The 18,111-nt window shown below is 38.1% G+C and overlaps 1 protein-coding gene across 6 annotated transcripts in view; it reads right to left on the bottom strand.

Moving 5' to 3' along the window:
- Positions 1 to 320: 320 nt before the first annotated feature.
- The window catches only part of ABCC9 (ATP binding cassette subfamily C member 9), a 157,307-nt gene continuing 139,516 nt past the window's right edge, over positions 321 to 18,111 (bottom strand). For 4 of the 6 annotated variants that reach the window (XM_005206963.5, XM_002687737.7, XM_005206965.5 and 1 more), the window contains 4 exons: positions 14,236 to 14,339; positions 11,499 to 11,632; positions 8,820 to 8,882; positions 321 to 4,015 (listed from right to left, as the gene is read on the bottom strand). In XM_005206963.5, the coding sequence (XP_005207020.1) occupies positions 3,878 to 4,015; positions 8,820 to 8,882; positions 11,499 to 11,632; positions 14,236 to 14,339 (439 nt within the window). In that variant the 3' untranslated portion in view covers positions 321 to 3,877. Of the gene's footprint in view, positions 4,016 to 7,967; positions 8,137 to 8,819; positions 8,883 to 11,498; positions 11,633 to 14,235; positions 14,340 to 18,111 lie in introns of those variants that run through there. The other 2 variants (XM_059887042.1, XM_059887043.1) reach the window with 1 other exon arrangement.

Here is an 18,111-nt window from a genome sequence, read left to right as displayed (position 1 = left end):
AACCCTTTCACTGGGGAGTTTGAGCTAGAGGAGTCTTACTAATGCCTGAGCAAATCTTGAAAATGATGTGTAGTTACTAAAGAAAAAAATTAAACTCAAGTTACAGAATATAGCCTCTTGGCTACAGTTTCTTATTATCAAAGCCTAGGATTAGAAGACTGCATTTAACTTTGGATAAGGGGTTAATTAGGGAATTATTAAAATATTATAAATCACAGACCTCCAAAGAATGGAGTACAAAATAGTCATTTAACATATATTGGAAGACAACCATAAAAACTAATCAATAAACCTTGGAGAAAAGTCCAGACATCCAACTATTTAATTAGAGATGTAATAAAATTTATTGATATAGTTGTTCCACTTGATGAAAACTTCCCAAAAGCCTATATATAAAACTGAGTCTGTGACAGGTGTGAAACAAAACTGTCAAAGCATAATCAGGTACTGTCTTGTCAATTTGTGTTGATTTACATCTATTGATCAGTCTTGGTTGATGCCCAATGGTATTGTAAGTAAAAGAATAATCATCCTTTTTAATTAAGCAAACAGAAAAAGTAATTTATTATATAATACCAAAGCAGCATATGTTCATAGCAGAAGAAACACAACACAGACAGTGAAAAGTTATAGGCACATGGCTAGTGGTAAAATTAATCAATGGACCATCAACTATACTTATTAGGGCCTGCTGTGGTTCAGGTACTTGTATTATATTCCAAGGGCACAAAGACAGACAAGACATGGTCCCAGACCTCAAGTATCAGTTACTTAGAAGGATCTTCTCTTATCTATCTAATCTAGAGCGAAGTTGACTTTTAAATTGATCGAAAAGAGCACTTAAAAGTAAAGGGTGCACAGTCCTTTAAAGAAGTATTTTTTCTCTTTTAACAATATCAGTAACCTATTTACATATAAAGCTTTAGGTATTTACTGCTTCGGAGAAGGCAATGGCACCCCATTCCAGTACTCTTGCCTGGAAAATCCCATGGATGGAGGAGCCTGGTGGGCTGCAGTCCATGGGGTCGCTAAGAGTCAGACACGACTGAGCAACTTCACTTTCACTTCTCACTTTCATGCATTGGAGAAGGAAATGGCAACCCACTCTAGTGTTCTTGCCTGGAGAATCCCAGGGACGGGGGAGCCTGGTGGGCTACCGTCTATGGGGTTGCACAGAGTCGGACACGACTGAAGCGACTCAGCAGCAGCATTTACTGCTTTTCACAAATATTAAGGAATTAAAATTGGTAAAAATGATTTGGTTAATTAAGTGTAAAATTTGTGATATGAAATTTGATTAAGTAAAGGCTGGTCTTCTTTTATAGATATATACCTATTTAATAAAAAATTATCTCAAGATTAGTTATTTCCATATTCAATAGATCACACATATAACACATGATTAAACAATTTAAGAGATCATCCTTGACTTTATTCAGTCAATTTAGTTTTGTAAACAATTAAACACTTAAGTGACTGCAAGTTATGAGGAAACCAGTGATCACTTAGTTGTAAAAATGGTAAATGTGATTTTCTGTTTAGTGTAATTAGATATGCTTCTGCTGACACTGCCTGGATAGCAGTAGAATATTTACAGATATCATGAGGGATTATTTCAGTGGGTAAATCCTCATTTCTCTTGATGTGTGTGGGTGCTAAGAAGCTTCAGTCGTGTCCGACTCTGTGACCTGATGGATCATGGCTCACCAGGCTCCTCTATCCATAGGATTCTCCAGGTAAGAATACCGGAGTGGGTTGCCATGCCCTTTTCCAGGGGATCTTCCCAACCCAGGGATCGAACCTGCATCTCTTAAGTCTCCTGCTTAGGCAGGTAGATTCTTTACCACTATTGCCACCTGGGAAGCCCTTTCTCTGTGACACTGAAATATATAACTTGGTAAAAAGCATGGTATGAATTCAACCTTACAAAGCATTTGCATGCCAGAAACACTTTGAGTAGATTGGTGGAACATTTAGAAAATATTTTCAAGTTCATGATTCTATTCTGTTTAACTTTCAGGGAAGAATAAGAGGATTTTTCTCCTAATGAAGTTTGATGTATATGATGAGTTAACAGTTTGCACTAAGTAACATAGAACACTTTTGTTCATCCTTGTGAAACTTATTTTAGGTAAACATCAAGACTCTAAATTCAGGGGAAGGCCCAGGCATAAGTTCTGCATAAGTAAGTATACGAATTTTCCAAGCATGAATACACAATAAACTGAACACAGGAACTATAGAAAGGGAGCTTACATTCTCTTTTTCCATCAGTTATAATTCTTCAAAATCTTACAATGCACATGGACCTTGACATGAAAATCAATACTGATACAAATGGGTACAAAATTACAGTATAAATCTTTGGCTGCTAGCATGACAGTGGAAGTAACTTTTAGCATTTTTCAATTTATTAATTTACATTTAAGAAAGCATGACACTAATATCCCATAAATTTTGATGCACCTTGAATATGCACATTAAAATCAGAATAAAATTTTGATACACTCTTTACATGTACATTAAAATTAGAGCAGGAGCAAATATGTACCTGTGTGACACCACTGGGTATATTAAAAGAAATATACATTCTTCCACCTAGAAATAGACACATGTTTTACATATATGTGTATGTCTACCTATGTTTATATATGTATGTATGTATGTATGTTTGTATAGATATATCCTGTGAAAATAAGGCCACTTGCTTATGCTCTCCAGTCTTGAATAATATGGAATTTTAGGCCTTAAGGATCATAAGCACATCTAAAGTGAAAGTGAAAGTCGCTCAGTCGTGTCCGACTCTTTGCGATCTCATGGTCTGTAGCCTACCAGGGTCCTCCGTCCATGGGATTTTCCAGGCAAGAGTCCTGGAGTGGGTTGCCATTTCCTTCTCCAGGAGATCTTCCCGACCCAGGGATTGAATCCGGGTCTCCCACATTGTAGGCAGACATTTTACCATCTGAGCCACCAGGGAAGAATACATCTAATGATTAATTAAACCATGGAAAGCTGTAGTGACCTGTCACTGAAGGGTTGAGCCTTATTATTTTTGAACTTCAGTCTGGAAAAGCACATTATGCTCGATATCTTAAGAACTCTCCTCTTAACTAGACAAGGAAAGATGGAACCTTGGGTATAATTTGTCAAATTTTCAAACTCTTACTATCATGATCATGCTAATGAAGGTTTTGGATTTGCAGAGTTATTATAAATGTAATAATAACTTCTAGTCTTGGTGACCAGAAACAATTTAGATGAAAAAAAAAGAGAGTTTTATAAGAAACGTCAGTATTATTAATGTTAATGAATACAGAACATATTCTCAGACAGTAAATAATGAATTTGAGTGTTTCATTTTCTAACTGATTAGAAAACCTGTCCTTCTTTTAATTTCTTCCAATAATATCTAGAAACACCAACAAAAAGGAAATATATTCTTACAAGTAAGAGTAAAATAATACTGAATGCTAATTGTAACTTCTATGCTCGAGAGATATTTTCCAGACTTAAGCAGAGTGGTTGATTTACCACTTAAAGTAGCTTACTTGTTTTAATACAACCTTAAAGGTTATTCTTAAAGGTAATGTGGCTTAATCTTTAGAAAAACATCAGTAATGAACATAATAAGCAGTCACAGATTGGGAAACAAAGCAAAACAAACAAAACGGAGGAAGAAGAAATGTCAATATAGAAAACGCAATATTCACTGGTACAGTGATATTGTTACTAATTACAAATTCCACAACATAACAATTAAACTTCACAAAAGTGTGTAAAAGTTTAAGATGCCACTTTCCAAAGGCCAAGCTGATGATCCATTAAGTAGGTTATGAGAGCATTATTTTAAATACAAGCATGGTTTTAAGACATTCCGTCACATGTCTGCACGAACAAAAGAAGCAAATACTCCATCTTCCCGGGCCAAGAGGCTTTCTGGAGTGTCATATTCTAAAATATTTCCTCGCTTCATCACAATAACTAGGTCTGCCGTCAGAATAGTGTGAACCCGATGCTGTGAGTAAGAAAAGAATAAATGTATTCATTATAAATTTCAGGGCACAAGCCAAAGCAATGGAAAATGCATATTTCACTGTTTATACAAGGGCATTTCTTTATCTTGGGCACAGCCCTTCTTTTTCTTTCTTATGTAAAGTATGATTTATTTACATACTTTTAAACCTAGCCAGTATGACTGGGTCTTATATAGGCTGTATTAAATTGAGTGTACCTAATGTAGTTTCATCGTTTTCATGGAATTGTGAATAGGATAACAAATGTTTGTCAAATAATTAAATGATAAGAAGAGTCACTGTGAACCAGTTTGGTTATAGTTTAGTCTAGACTAAAATTAGTTTTTTAGTAGAGTCAACTAATTCTCTGGGATAACACACAATTTGAAGAATCCCAGAAGGTGGTTTAATTCTGAGAAAACCATATGGGGAAGTCCATTCTGGCATGCAGTGTTAGAAGGTATTATCCAAAACTTTAGGTAGGCATGCTGTCTTTTTGTCTTTAGAGATCACTGCCACCCACTCAGTCATTTTCTCTTCCCACATGGTACCTTTTGGAGAGAAGCTCTAGTGTTAGTAATTAATCATAATAAAAATTACCACTTCTTGAATGTACATTATACATTAGCTACTCCACACACATACTTGTTAATCATCAGAACAGTCCACACATGTGGGTGTTAATCTCTCCCCACTTTATGGGGGAGACCACTGGGGTTCATAATAAATAAAGCAAAATCAGATCACACAGATAGTAAGTAGCAGAGTTAACATCCAAACCAGGCTTATTCGCTTCTGAGCTACTTCCACTCTGCCATAGGATGTTTTGTTGGGAGGATCTGGTCCTTCAGAGGGTTGTTCACCTGTCAGTCAGAATGGATTCATGTTTTGGCTTTCCCACCTGTTAGCTGTGCAGTCTTGAGCAACAAACTTAACTTTTGTATGCCTTAACTTTCACATCAGTAAAATGATGGCTGGGGAATGGTGGTGAGGTTCAAATGAGGTAATGCATGTAAAAATAATTCAGCACTTTGTCTTTGCAGTGAGCCTTTTCGCTACTCTTGCTAAGTTAAGCGCTGTCCAATAGAAATATAATGTGAGCCACAAATATGCGGCACAGGTAATTTCAAATCTCTTAGGAGCCATACTTTACAAGCACAAATAAACAGGTGGAATTTGTTTTAGTAATGTATGTTAGTAACAACCCAAAGTTCAACCTAGGGCAGTCCCCAAAGCAAAAGCTTATCCCTTGCCCTGGACCTGCAGAAAGGGTATTCTCAGTGTTCGTGCTTTCAGAAAAGCAGGCAGTCCTGGTTGGAACTCACAACTAAGGGGCAAAGCAGCACATATATGGAGAGTGATAAAGATGCCAGCTTAGAACATGCACCACTAGTTTCAACATCCATAGACAAACCTATATCATTCACTAAATACTGGTAATTAATGGACTTCCCTGGTGGCTCAGATGGTAAAGAAACTTCCTACAATGCAGGAGACCTGGGTTCGATTCTTGGGTGGGGAAGATCTCCCAAAGAAGGCTACCCACTCCAGTATTCTTGCCTGGAGAATTCCATGGACAAAGGAGCCTGGCGGGTTACAGGCTATAATCCATTGGGTTGCAAAGGGTTGGACATGACTGAGTGATGAACAATGGTATATGTTTAGGAATATCACACTTTAAAGGACAATTTTTATCTTTAAGAAAGGGCCAGAGCCCCTTGCATCTGAAGAAAATAAACTTAATGAGCTGTTTAATATCCGCTGTTCATTTCCTTCAAAAAATTAGTTCTTCAATACCCATATCATAGATATTTTTAAAAATCTGGCTTCTAAACCCATAAATAGGATATTATAAATATTGCCTTGATATTCTAAAATGATGCTTATTTTTAAAAATGTTGAAAAACTTGGCCTATAGAAGTAAATATATCTGGTGTTTATTCCATTACTCCAAATTAATTTCTGCTTGACAAAAGTGTCAACTGCCGTAGCACTGATGAAATTTTCAAAACGCTCCAGAGAAATAAACCTCAACAAGAGTAAAGTATAGATTACTTTCATTAAAAAATGCCACTCACTATTTTGGGGCATGAGGGCTTCTTTTTAGAAACCCGAAAAAGTTATCTTTTAAAGTTATTCCACAATTTTCAGTGGCAGTTAACAAAAATAACAGAACAACTTTTATCAGGGAAGGAAAAATAGTTACTCAATAAATTCATTTACTTATGTATTGGCTGCAGCACACAGTGTGTGGGATCACAGCTCCCTGACCAGGGATCAACTCTGTGCCTCCTACATTAGAAGTCAGTGTCTTAACCGATGGACCACCAGCAAAGCTCCAATTACTCTTAATAGTTGTTGTTGTTTAGCTGCTAAGTCCTGAAGACTATTTGCAACCCCACTGACTGTGCCCACCAGGCTCCTCTGTCCATAGGATTTCCCAGGTAAGAATACTGGAGTGGGTTCCCATTTCCTTCTCTAGGGGATCTTCCCAACCCAGGGATCAAACCCACATCTCTTGCATTGGCAGGTGGATTCTTTTCCACTGAGCCACCTGCAAAGCCCAACAGAGCTGATGAAGCTTTTAACAGAGTTGAGGAGTATTATGCAAAGGAGGCACCACAAGTTGGCTCTCCCTCTTATGAGTCTGGTAAAAGGAGTTGGTCCCACAGCATTTGGTTCTTTCCCACAAATTTCTATGTCTGGGGAAAGAGCTCTTGGTATCCTGGTGGCCACTGCCACACTGGGGGGTCTTGAAATGAACAATGGGTAAAAGACATACAAGTAAACAGAAAAGCATTCAATGAATGCAGAAAAGCAGAAATCAGGTGAGATAACATAATTTTTTGGTGAAAATATACAAATTATGCTCAAGAAATCTTCCAGCTGTCAACTAACTGTGACCACCCATCAGTACCATGCCTCATGCAGAGCAGAGAAAAATAGTCTTCAGCGTAGGCAAGGGTCTGCTTTTCCCCCTTTTAACCTGCCTTTTTAAAGGGAGCAAGAAGCTCTTTCTCCCCATCTTTTCAGTGAGAAAATTCTTGGAAATGTTATAAAATCGTTTTTCAAGTTAGCCAATTTTCTCAAGTCTCCCTGTAGGCAACTCCAGGGCAGAAGGAATCACAGAGTTCACCGGGAAAGTGAAAGTGCTATCTCTTTACTTAGGCCCAGTTTACAGAAGCAGAGCCTTGATGGGGAATCCTTTCCAGCTACCTTGAGAAAGCTGCACTTCACAGGGTGCTCCTTCTAGTATTTTTATTTATTTGTTTGGCTGTGCTGGGTCTGTGATGCAGCAGGCAAGATCTTTGACCTTCATTGCAGAACACAAAATTTTTAGTTGTGGCATGCAAACTCTTAGTTGCAGAATATGGGATCTAGTTCCCAGAATGGAGATCGAACCTGGGTCCCCTGCATTCGGAGCATGGAGTCTTAGCCACTGGACCACCAGGGAAGTCCCAAGGATATACTTTCTCCCATGCATCATTCACAAAACCAGAAGCACAGGCAAGCACTTCACACATAACTCCTATGACTCAACTGTTAAAAACTTAAGTAATTATTGAGCGATGCTCTCTTCAGGGCAGGTAGGGGACACCATGTGTTTGGTACTTTAAGGACAGTTACAGAACATCTCCAAGGAACAGTGAAATTGGTCCTTAGGACAGAGGTAAATCTGGGTACAGGTTTTCTCTCATACTTACAGCTACTGTAACAATGGTGTGGTCTGCAAAAGCTGTCAAGGCCACTTTCTGCCTGACCACTCTCTCTGGTGCATTGATACATTTGAAAATATATGCAAATGCCTCATTTGTATTGAGCACAACAGAAGAACCCAGTTGAGCTGATTTGTATAATAACACCTTGTAGTTAGTTCCCTCCCCCATCCCTCCCCTTTAATCTGCATTCTTCTTGCCTTACTGTGGGGGAGGTGGCTAAGATAACTACCAGAGAATGGGATACTTGGCAGGGTAGCTCCTGATGTTTACTTGTTGGTCATCACCAAAGTGGAAAAGAGGCCATTCTTGAGAGCAAGCAAGTTTGGAACAGTATCACACTCTACTAATATACCCTCAGATAAGACTAAAACAAGGCCTGCATCCAGAATAGAGGAGACACGGTGCTGGAGAGAAAAGAAAAATGGAAAGGAAAGAAGAGAATCAGCAAGAGGGAAATGTCCAAGCAATTCATTTTAAAAAGAATTTTGTTAAATTTTAAGCCTGTCTGTAAGAACCCATCCATCTGCAAAGAGAAAGAGACAAAACCATGGCCTCTTTGCAGTAACTTGTAATGGGCATTACAAACACTTAAGCAAGTTTTCAATTTGATTGGGGCTATCTAAAAATCAGAGAAAGTATCTACTCGTATCTCATGGCCTTCTTTTTGCAAACGGGTGAGTAAACAGGAACACAGAAATTAAGTGTAAATAGTATCAGCAATCAAACTGATGAATTTTGGTTCTGAAACTGATCATCATACAATTCGATTATTCAAAAAAGAATCATCCCATATGAACTACCGTCTGTATCTGGTGAAATAGTACAGGCTATGACCTGCTGGAATTCTGAAATTTAGAATGCTCTTTCATTGTAAACTAGGAGAGGAAGGTAGAGCAGACAGCTTGGGGAAAAAACAGTGTAATGGCATTCAAAGCGTAGCATTTTTTTTTTTGCACGGATGCAGAAATATTAGCAGAGAAATATATGATTCAACATAAGTATACTTTTAATTGCCCCCAAATAAAGAATACTGAATCTTCAAACAGCAACCAAAGAGGAGTAAACCAACACTGTCTCCTATACTTACAGCTATTGTAACAACGGTGCGATCTGCAAAAGCTGTCATGACCACTTTCTGCAAAATGTTTTCCTGCCAAAAAATAAATAGAATCTGAATTTTCTCTGGACTCCTTTCTGTTGCCAAAGTATTTTGTCCCCAAGAACAATGCTTCAACATGCCCAGTCTCTTCTGAGAATTCTCACTGCTGTTTTCTGCAGAAGGTCTAACAGGGAGCAGTGCCCAGCAGGGAGCTCAGGCTGGGTCCTGTAGTGTCTTCAAAATGCAAAGAAAACTCGGTTGATCAACTAGGAATGACTGATAGATTTATTGCCAGGAAAATGAATGAGGAAAATGAAACCAAATAGGTGGAGAAATGCTCACTTAAGGTTATTCCACAAAAAGGATGTATTCAAAGCCAATAAAACCCTAAAACAGTGTTAAGTTTGGGGTCAGAAAAGGAGAAAATAAAATACATGCCAAAAATTTGGATTTTGACCCATAAAAGTACATTCCTGGCAGGAACTGTTTTTATTCCCACCACAAACCATTGTTGTTGTTCAGTCGCCAAGTCACGTCTGACTCTGCGACCCCATGAACTGCAGCATGCCAGGCTTCCTGTCCTTCACTATCTCCGAGTTTGCTCAAACTCATGTCTATTGAGTCAGTGATGCCATTCAACTATCTCATATTCTGTCGTCCCCTTCTCCTCTTGCCCTCCAACTTTCCCAGCATTGGGGTCTTTTCCAGTGACTTGGCTCTTCGCATCAGGTGGCCAAAATATTGGAGCTTCAGCATCAGTCCTTCCAATGAATATTCAGGGGTGATTTCCTTTAGGATTGACTGGTTTGATGTCCTTGCTGTCCAAGGGACTCTCAAGAGTTTTCTCCAGCACCACAGTTTGAAAACATTAATTCTTCAGTGCTAAGCCTTCTTTATGGTCCAAATTGTTATTATATTTTAAAAGATATCAGGGATAAAGATTCTTCCTCTCTCCTCAATAAAAAGGCTCAATTACCTAAATCTTTATGTGAAGTTGTTATTTCTTCCAATCACATGGCTTATTGCCAATTAATTCATTCTTATTCTCCCCTTTTCTCTCTCTCATTTCTATTGAGGCAGTACTATCCTTATAATAACTCACAATATTATAAGAACTTAGTAATTAATACTAATTTTAATGTAGTTACATTTAGTGAAATGGCTTCATTAGAAACAACTTCATTGCTTTAAATTATCTTAACTTGGAGAAGATATATAACTTGTTATAGATACTTTAACTGCACCCTATGCTAGGTCGCTCAGTCTGATTCTTTGCGACTCTATGGGCTGTAGCCCACCAGCCTCCTTCTGTCCATGCGATTTTCCAGGCAAGAATACTGGAGTGGGTTGCCATTTCCTCCTCCAGGGGATCTTCTCTACCCAGGGATCAAACTCGCATGTCTTTTGTCTTTCATTACACGTGGATTCTTTACTATTGAGCCACTGGAGGAAGCCCAGTTTAACTAATTCGTCTTACTTAATACAAAGAAGGACAGGGAAGCCTGGTGTGCTGCAGTTCATGGGATCACAAAGTGTCGGACACAACTTAGTGACTGAACAAAAACAACAACAATACAAAGAAATGATGTCAAATTAACATCTCCCTATATAATTGGCTCTTAATAGTCTTGAAGCTGTTTCACCTTTTTGGATAGTTTTATTCAATCTAAAGTATACAGCAAGAAAATAAATAAGATTTTTTTTTGTCCTTTCTGATGCCAAACTTTTAATATCAAGTTCACTTTTATAAGAACAACATTAATAGATAGCTCATAACATTTGCAGTTCATTGCGACATTTTCCCCACTCAGTCACAACCTTCCAAACAGATCCTTCTTGGGCATATTTGACACTTTTAAAATTTTTAATTTTCATTTTATATTGGAGTACAGTTGATTTGTAACGTTGTATTAGTTTCAAGTATACAGCTAAGTGATTATACAGTTATACATATACATATATCCATTCTTTTTCAGATTTTTTTCCCTTTTTAGGTTATTACAGAATACTGAGTAGAGTTCCCTGTGTTATACAGTAGGTGAGTAGATTCCCTGTGTTATACAGTAGGTCCTTTTTGATTATCTGTTTTATATATAGTAGTGTGTATATGTTAATCCTAAACTCCTAGTTTATCCCTCCCCTTATTTGACACTTCTAAATGATCTCTTTCAAAAGGTAAAGTTTCTGCCTTATTACCATCAATACATTGAGAGGGCCATTATTAATTCTAGCCAGTATTAATTTTAGTGAATCCCTCTTCAAATTGCATTAGAAGATGATTGGTTTTGATTATCAATAGATTCTATTAAACAGTGATTTGCATATTTCATTTTAGAACTTCCATGACAACACACCTGAATACTTGAATACAGCAGTCTCATCAACTGAGCCCTGGAATTTTACTCTCATGAGGATTAATCAAAAAGTGATGGCAAATTTATTTGATGCTTATTGGACAACAGGAGCTTCTTTAAAACAAGAGTCAAGTCTCCTTTATTGAAATTCTCAATGTGCTATATACCACTGGTTGATCAATGAGGTAGCTGAGAAGACACTGAAAACAATAGTCCTGAGGATATTCAGAACCCAGTCAGGAAAAATAAATTGTAATTTTTGCATGCATTTCTTTGACTCATCAATTGAAAGCAGCTTAGATGATGCACTCACTGTGGCCATGTCAATGGAAGCCGTTGCTTCATCCATGATGAGAATACTGCTTTTGCGGACAAAGGCCCTGGCAAGGCAGAACAGCTGTCTCTGTCCAACGCTAAAATTCTCCCCACCTTCAGTGACAACTGCATCTAAATAAAAAAAAAGCAAAGACTTCACTAAAGAAATGATATTAACGTTTTCCTTAGGCAACATAGTGGAAAACACATTATGTCCTATAAAAACCTATTGATGTCACTTTGAACTGGTGCAAGGATTTCATTTTGGAAAAAAGCAAAGAGAAACTTTACTTGGGGAAAATGAAGATGATCCTGGGCCATCTAATGTCTGACAATAGGTGGTAAATTGTCTCCTTATAGTAGGACATAAAGTACTGTTAAACATTTTAAAGACTGGAAGACCTTTGAGATGATTTAATTATCTGATGTAATTATCCAAGGCCCAGAGAAATAAAATGACTTGCCCAAGATGACACAGCTAACTGGTAGTAGAGCTTAGTGAGAAACAGAATGTTCTCAATTCCAATACTTATTTTCTTTCCATTATATCGTCCCCTTGGACTCTAAGCTCCAAGTTGGTAAGGATTTATTAATGAATCCCCAGTACTTATCACCCAGCATCTGACATAGTAGCTGAAAAGAAAACCTTGTTGCGTGGATAAGTGAGTTATGTCTTCATTACAGTTTCCTTTTTTTGGGTTTTCAACCACATTTTGTAAACTACTGCTGTGAGTTTAGCTTAAATTCTATTTCCAAAATGATCTATTTTATTAGGATTCAAACACACTGTAGTAGGGCTCCGAGGGGCAATTTCTATTGATTATTGTCTCACTGCTTCAAATTCTTATAATTTCTCATGCTTAGGGGCTACGCATCTATTCTCCAAATTTTAATGTATATAATAAATAAAAAGGAAGCATGAAATGATGAATGTTATTCACTAGAGCTGGTCTGAACCAGATCATTAGCAAACCATTGATGAAATCTTTATTAAGACAATGAGCATAAACAACATTCAATTACAGAGTATAAATATAATTCTTTGTTGCTTACACTGTTCCATAATTTCCAAATACTATGCCCACAATTCAAAACAGGTACATGCAGGTCTCATATTAGTGAGGAAAACTATATACATATAGTGATCTTTCCAAGTACTAATGGGGGAAGGGCAGAGTCTGAAAATCACTAGGGGAAAAAGGTCTACAAGCATTATCTCAAGTAGACTTTTCAATTTTTCAAGTGCTTGCTGGACTTTCCAGAGGAGACATCAAAAATTATTATGGGAAAGTTCATCCAGACCTCTGGAATTATTCCCCTTGTCTGACATTGGCAAGGTCAGTAAAACTATCCTTAAAGACATGCTGTCTCCACTTTGTGGGATGTCTTTTCCTTTGGACTGAATTATAATCATAAAAGGTATTGTTTTTGAGTAGGCCCCACTTCCCAAATAAGCTAACAAATAAATATAATTTATTCTGTAGGTTGATAAACTAAATGGCAACAATACAATCAATTTGGCAACTACACATTAAGCATTAAAATTAGAATATCAACCATTATGCTTTCTTAAATGAGTTTAGACTTTAAGGAAACAGAAGTCCAAAACTTTCATGAATGAAAGACTATATCATGAACTCTCCCTTGTTTAATTAATCATGTTTTTCTTTCATTATTCATGTTGTTCTTTTGTTTTTGTTATCAATTATTTACCAGAAATTACACTACGTGGCAAATAGATGGGGAAACAGTGGCTGACTTTATTTTTGGGGGCTCTAAAATCACTGCAGATGGTGACTGCAGCCATGAAATTAAAAGACGCTTATTCCTTGGAAGGAAAGTTATGACCAACCTAGACAGTATATTAAAAAGCAGAGAATTACTTTGCTAATAAAGTTCCGTCTAGTCAAGGCTATTGTTTTTCCAGTAGTCATGTATGGATGTGAAAGTTGGGCTATAAAGAAAGCTGAGAACTGAAGAATTGATGCTTTTGAACTGTGGTGTTGGAGAAGACTCTTGAGAGTCCCTCAGACTGCAAGGAGATCCAACCAGTCCATCCTAAAGATCAGTCCTGGGTGTTCATTGGAAGGACTGATGCTAAAGCTGAAGTTCCAATACTTTGGCCACCTGATGTGAAGAGCTGACTCACTGGAAAAGGCCCTGTTGCTGGGAAAGATTAAAGGCAGGAGGAGAAGGGGATGACAGAGGATGAGATGGTTGGATGGCATCACCGACTTAATAGACATGAGTTTGAGTAAACTCCGGGAGTTGAGTAGACAGGGAGGCCTGGCATGCTGCTGTCAATGGGGTCACAAAGAGTCGGACATGACTGGGTGACTGAACTGAACTGATGCTACCTCTGGGACTGAATTCATATCAGGGATCTAGAAAGACTCCATATGCCATGGAGCAACTAAGCCCATGTCCCACAACTACTGAGTCTGTGCTCTAGAGCCTGAGAGCTGTGGCTGCCGAAGTCCCCGCACTCTAAGGTCTGTACTCCACAAGAGAAGCCACTGCAGTGAGAAGCTGGAGAACCACAATGAGAGAATAGCACCCACTTGCCACAACTAGAGAAAAGTCTGTGCAGAAACAAAGACTCAGCACAGCCAAAAATCAACAAAAATAAATATAAGGAGCTTTAGTGCTAGAATTATGTAATTCTAGAATAAAATGTAGATATGTAGAATTCATTGCATATATAAAAAAATTAATGCATCATTTAGAAGATATACCTAGACCTCCTGGTAGGGATTTGACCATGTTCTTCAACTGAGCAATTTCAAGAGCTTCCCAGAGTCTGTCATCCGTGCATTTGCATTCTGGATCTAAATTAAATCTGTAGGGAAAAAAATCAGTTAGTGAATAAATTTTTAAAATGACTGTTTAATGTGTGCTTGCTTATTGCTGTTCTTCCCTAAAGATGGAAATCCTATTTGTTTGGTTATTGCTGTATGCCCAGGATCTACAACAGTGCTTAGGATAGAACAGGCATTCACTTCATGCCTTAATATTCTTAAATTTATTAAAAAAAATTTTTTATTGGAGTATAGTTGCTTTACAATGTTGTTAGATTCTGCAAAGTGAATTTACTATATGTATATGTATATATCCCTTCTTTTTCAGATTAACTTCTCATTTAGATCACCACAGAGAACTGAGTAGAGAAAAATCGTAATTCCCAAAGATACATGCACCCCAATGTTCACTGCAGGACTATTTACAATATCCAGAACATGGAAGCAATCTAAATGTCCATCAACAAAGAAATGGATAAAGAACATGTGGCACATATACACAATGGAATATTACTCAGCCATAAAAAGGAACGAAATTGTGTCATTTCCAGAGACTCTGATAGACCTAGAGACTTGGACAGAGTAAAGTAAGTCATATTATGTTCAATGTAACTTGAATAGTATCTAGCTAATTATCCCTACAGAACTAATGTTAAATACGTAAATCTATATGGAAATATACAGTGCTATTTCAGATGAGTTATGCTGTATCAACTACAATAACAGAATTCATAATATATTCAAAGATAGAGATTTCTATCATATTGCGAAATAATCTGGTACACCTAGAAGTTTTAACTGAAGTAATTTTACAATGTGGCTCAGATCATGAACTCCCTATTACAAAACTCAGGCTTAAATTGAAGAAAGTCTTCCTGATAGCTCAGTTGGTAAAGAATCTGCCTGCAATGCAGGAGACCCCGGTTTGATTCCTGGGTCAGGAAGATCCCCTGGAGAAGGGATAGGCTACCCACTCCAGTATTCTTGGGCTTCTGTTGTGGCTCAGCTGGTAAAGAATCTGCCTGCAGTGCGGGAGACCCCGGTTTGATTCCTGGGTTGGGAAGATCCCCTGGAGAAGGGAAAGGCTACCACTCCAGTATTCTGGCCTGGAGAATTCCATGGACTGTGTAGTCCACGGCATCGCAAAGAGTTGGACACAACTGAGTGACTTTCACTCACTTCACTCACTTCTTCAGGGAAAAATGCTAGACCATTTAGCTATGACCTAAATCAAATCCCTTATGATTTTATAGTGCAGGTGACAAAGAGATTCAAGAGATTAGATCCGGTAGACAGAGTGCCTGAAGAACTACGGACAGAGGTTTGTAACACTGTACAGGAGGCAGTGACCAAATCATCTCCAAGAAATAAATGCAAAGCAAAATGGTTGTCTGAGGAGGCCTTACAAATAGCTGAGAAATGAAGAGAAATGAAAGGAAAAGGAGAAAGGGGAAGATATACTTAACTGAATGCTAAGTTCCAAAGAACAGCAAGCAGAGATAAGGAAGCATTTTTAAGTGAATAATGCAAATAAAGGAAAACAATAGAATGGGAAAGACTGGCAATCTCTTCAAGAAAATTAGAGATACCAAGGGAACATTTCATGCAAAGATGGGCACAATAAAGGACAGAAATGGCAAGGACCCAACAGAAGCAGAAGAGATTAAGAAAAGGTGGCAAGAATATACAGAAGAACTTTATAAAAAAATTCTTAATGACTCAGATAACCAATAAGGTGTGGTCGCTCACCTAGAGCCAGACATCCTGGACTGTGAAATTAAGTGGGCCTTAGGAAGCATTACTATGAACAAAGCTAGTGGAGGTGATGGAATTCCAGCTGAGCTATTTCAAATCCTAGAAGATGATGCTGTGAAAGTGCTGCACTCAATATGCCAGCAAATTTGGAAAACTCAGCAATGACCACAGGACTGGAAAAAGGTCAGTTTTCATTCCAATCCCAAAGAAAGACAATGCAAAAGAATGTTCTGTACAGTTGTGCTCATTTCACATGCCAGCAAGGTAATGCTCAAAATCCTTCAAGCTAGGCTTTGACAGGACATGAACTGAGAAATTCCAGATGTACAAGCTGGATTTAGAAAAGGCGGAGGAACCACAGATCAAATTGTCAACATCCGCTGGATTATAGAGAAAGCAAGGGAATTCAAGGACAACATCTGCTTCATTGACTATGCTAAAACCTTGGACTGTGTGGATCACAATAAACTTTGGAAAATTCTTAAAAAGATAGGAATACCAGACCACTTTACCTGCCTCCTGAGAAGCCTGTATGCAAGTCAAGAAGCAACAGGTATAACGAGACACGGAACAACGGACTTATGCAAAACTGAGAAAGGAGTACATCAAGACTGTATATTGTCACTCTACTTATTTAACTGACATGCAGAGTACATCATGCAAAATGATGGGCTGGATGAATCACAAGCTGGAATCAAGACTATTGGGAGAAATGTTAACAATGTCAGATATGCAGATGATACCACCCTTATGGCAGAAAATGAAAAGGAACTAAAGAGTATCATAATCAGGGTAAAAAAGGAGAGTGAAAAAGCTTGCTTAAATCTCAACATTCAAAAAACTAAGATCAGAACATCTAATCCCATCACTTTGTGTCAAATAGATGGGGAAAAAGTGTAAACAGTGGCAGATTTTATTTTCTTTGGCTCCAAAAATTACTGCAGATGGTGACTGCAGCCATGAAATTAAAAGATATTTGCTTTTTGGAAGGAAAGCTATGACAAACCCAGACAGCATATTAAAAAGCAGAGACATCACTTTGCCAACAAAGTCAAATGTATAGTTTTTTCCAGTAGTCATGTATAGACGTGAAAGTTGGACCATAAAGAAAGCTGAGTGCTGAAGGACTGATGCTTTCGAATTGTGGTGCTAGAGAAGGCACTTGAGAGTCCCTTGGATTGCAAGGAGCTCAAACCAGTCAATCCTAAAAGAAATCAACCCTGAATATTCATTGGAAGGACTGAAGCTGAAGCTTCAATACTTTGGTCACCTGATGTGAAGAGCTGACTCAGCGGAAAATACCCTGAGGCTGGAAAGATTGCAGGCAAAAGGAGAAGAGAGAGGCAGAGGATGAAATAGTTGGATGGCATCACCGACTCAATGGACTAGAATTTGAGAAAACTCTGGGAGATAGTGGAGGACAAAGGAGCCTGGAGCGCTACTGTCCATGGGGTCACAAAGAGTCGGACAGAATTTAGCAACTCAATAACAACAATTTTATGATTAAATACTGAACAATCTTACATACGTTTTCTCTTTGAGACAAGGAATATTTAGGAAAAGGTGATAAATACTTTGCAATGAAGTAGATGGAGTAGAGGAGCAAGAGAGAAAAGAGACTGGATGGAACGATAGACATGACCTGATGGACAGTAACAGTGGACTCTAGAGTCAGACAAACTTTATTCGGGATGGCAGTTCTACCCCCAACTAAATGTATGAACGTGGCTAAGCCACAGCTTCTCTGAGATTCAAAACCCTCATCTGAAAAATGGGGACAAATAATATAAACACTAGAGCAGTGCTGTGAGGACTCAGCAAAGAGTAGATACCTCCATTCTCTTTCTCTCTTTTCTTTCATGAGAAACTGCAAACCAGGCATGGAGAAGAATGTGGCAGCTTCTTCAGAGCAATTTTGGTGGAAAGAAAAATTGTGAGGGGTGGAAGAGAATCAAGGTATTTACCAAACTTAGTATCTGTTGAGCTCAAATTAGACACACAAGAGGCAGGCAGGGTATCTGTAGGGTGGACACCTCAGAAATGTCTGCCAAGAACAGA

The sequence above is a fragment of the Bos taurus genome, chromosome 5 (genome assembly GCF_002263795.3).
Source record: "Bos taurus isolate L1 Dominette 01449 registration number 42190680 breed Hereford chromosome 5, ARS-UCD2.0, whole genome shotgun sequence".
Lineage (NCBI taxonomy): Eukaryota > Metazoa > Chordata > Mammalia > Artiodactyla > Bovidae > Bos > Bos taurus.
This window is presented reverse-complemented; position numbering and strand designations above follow the sequence as displayed.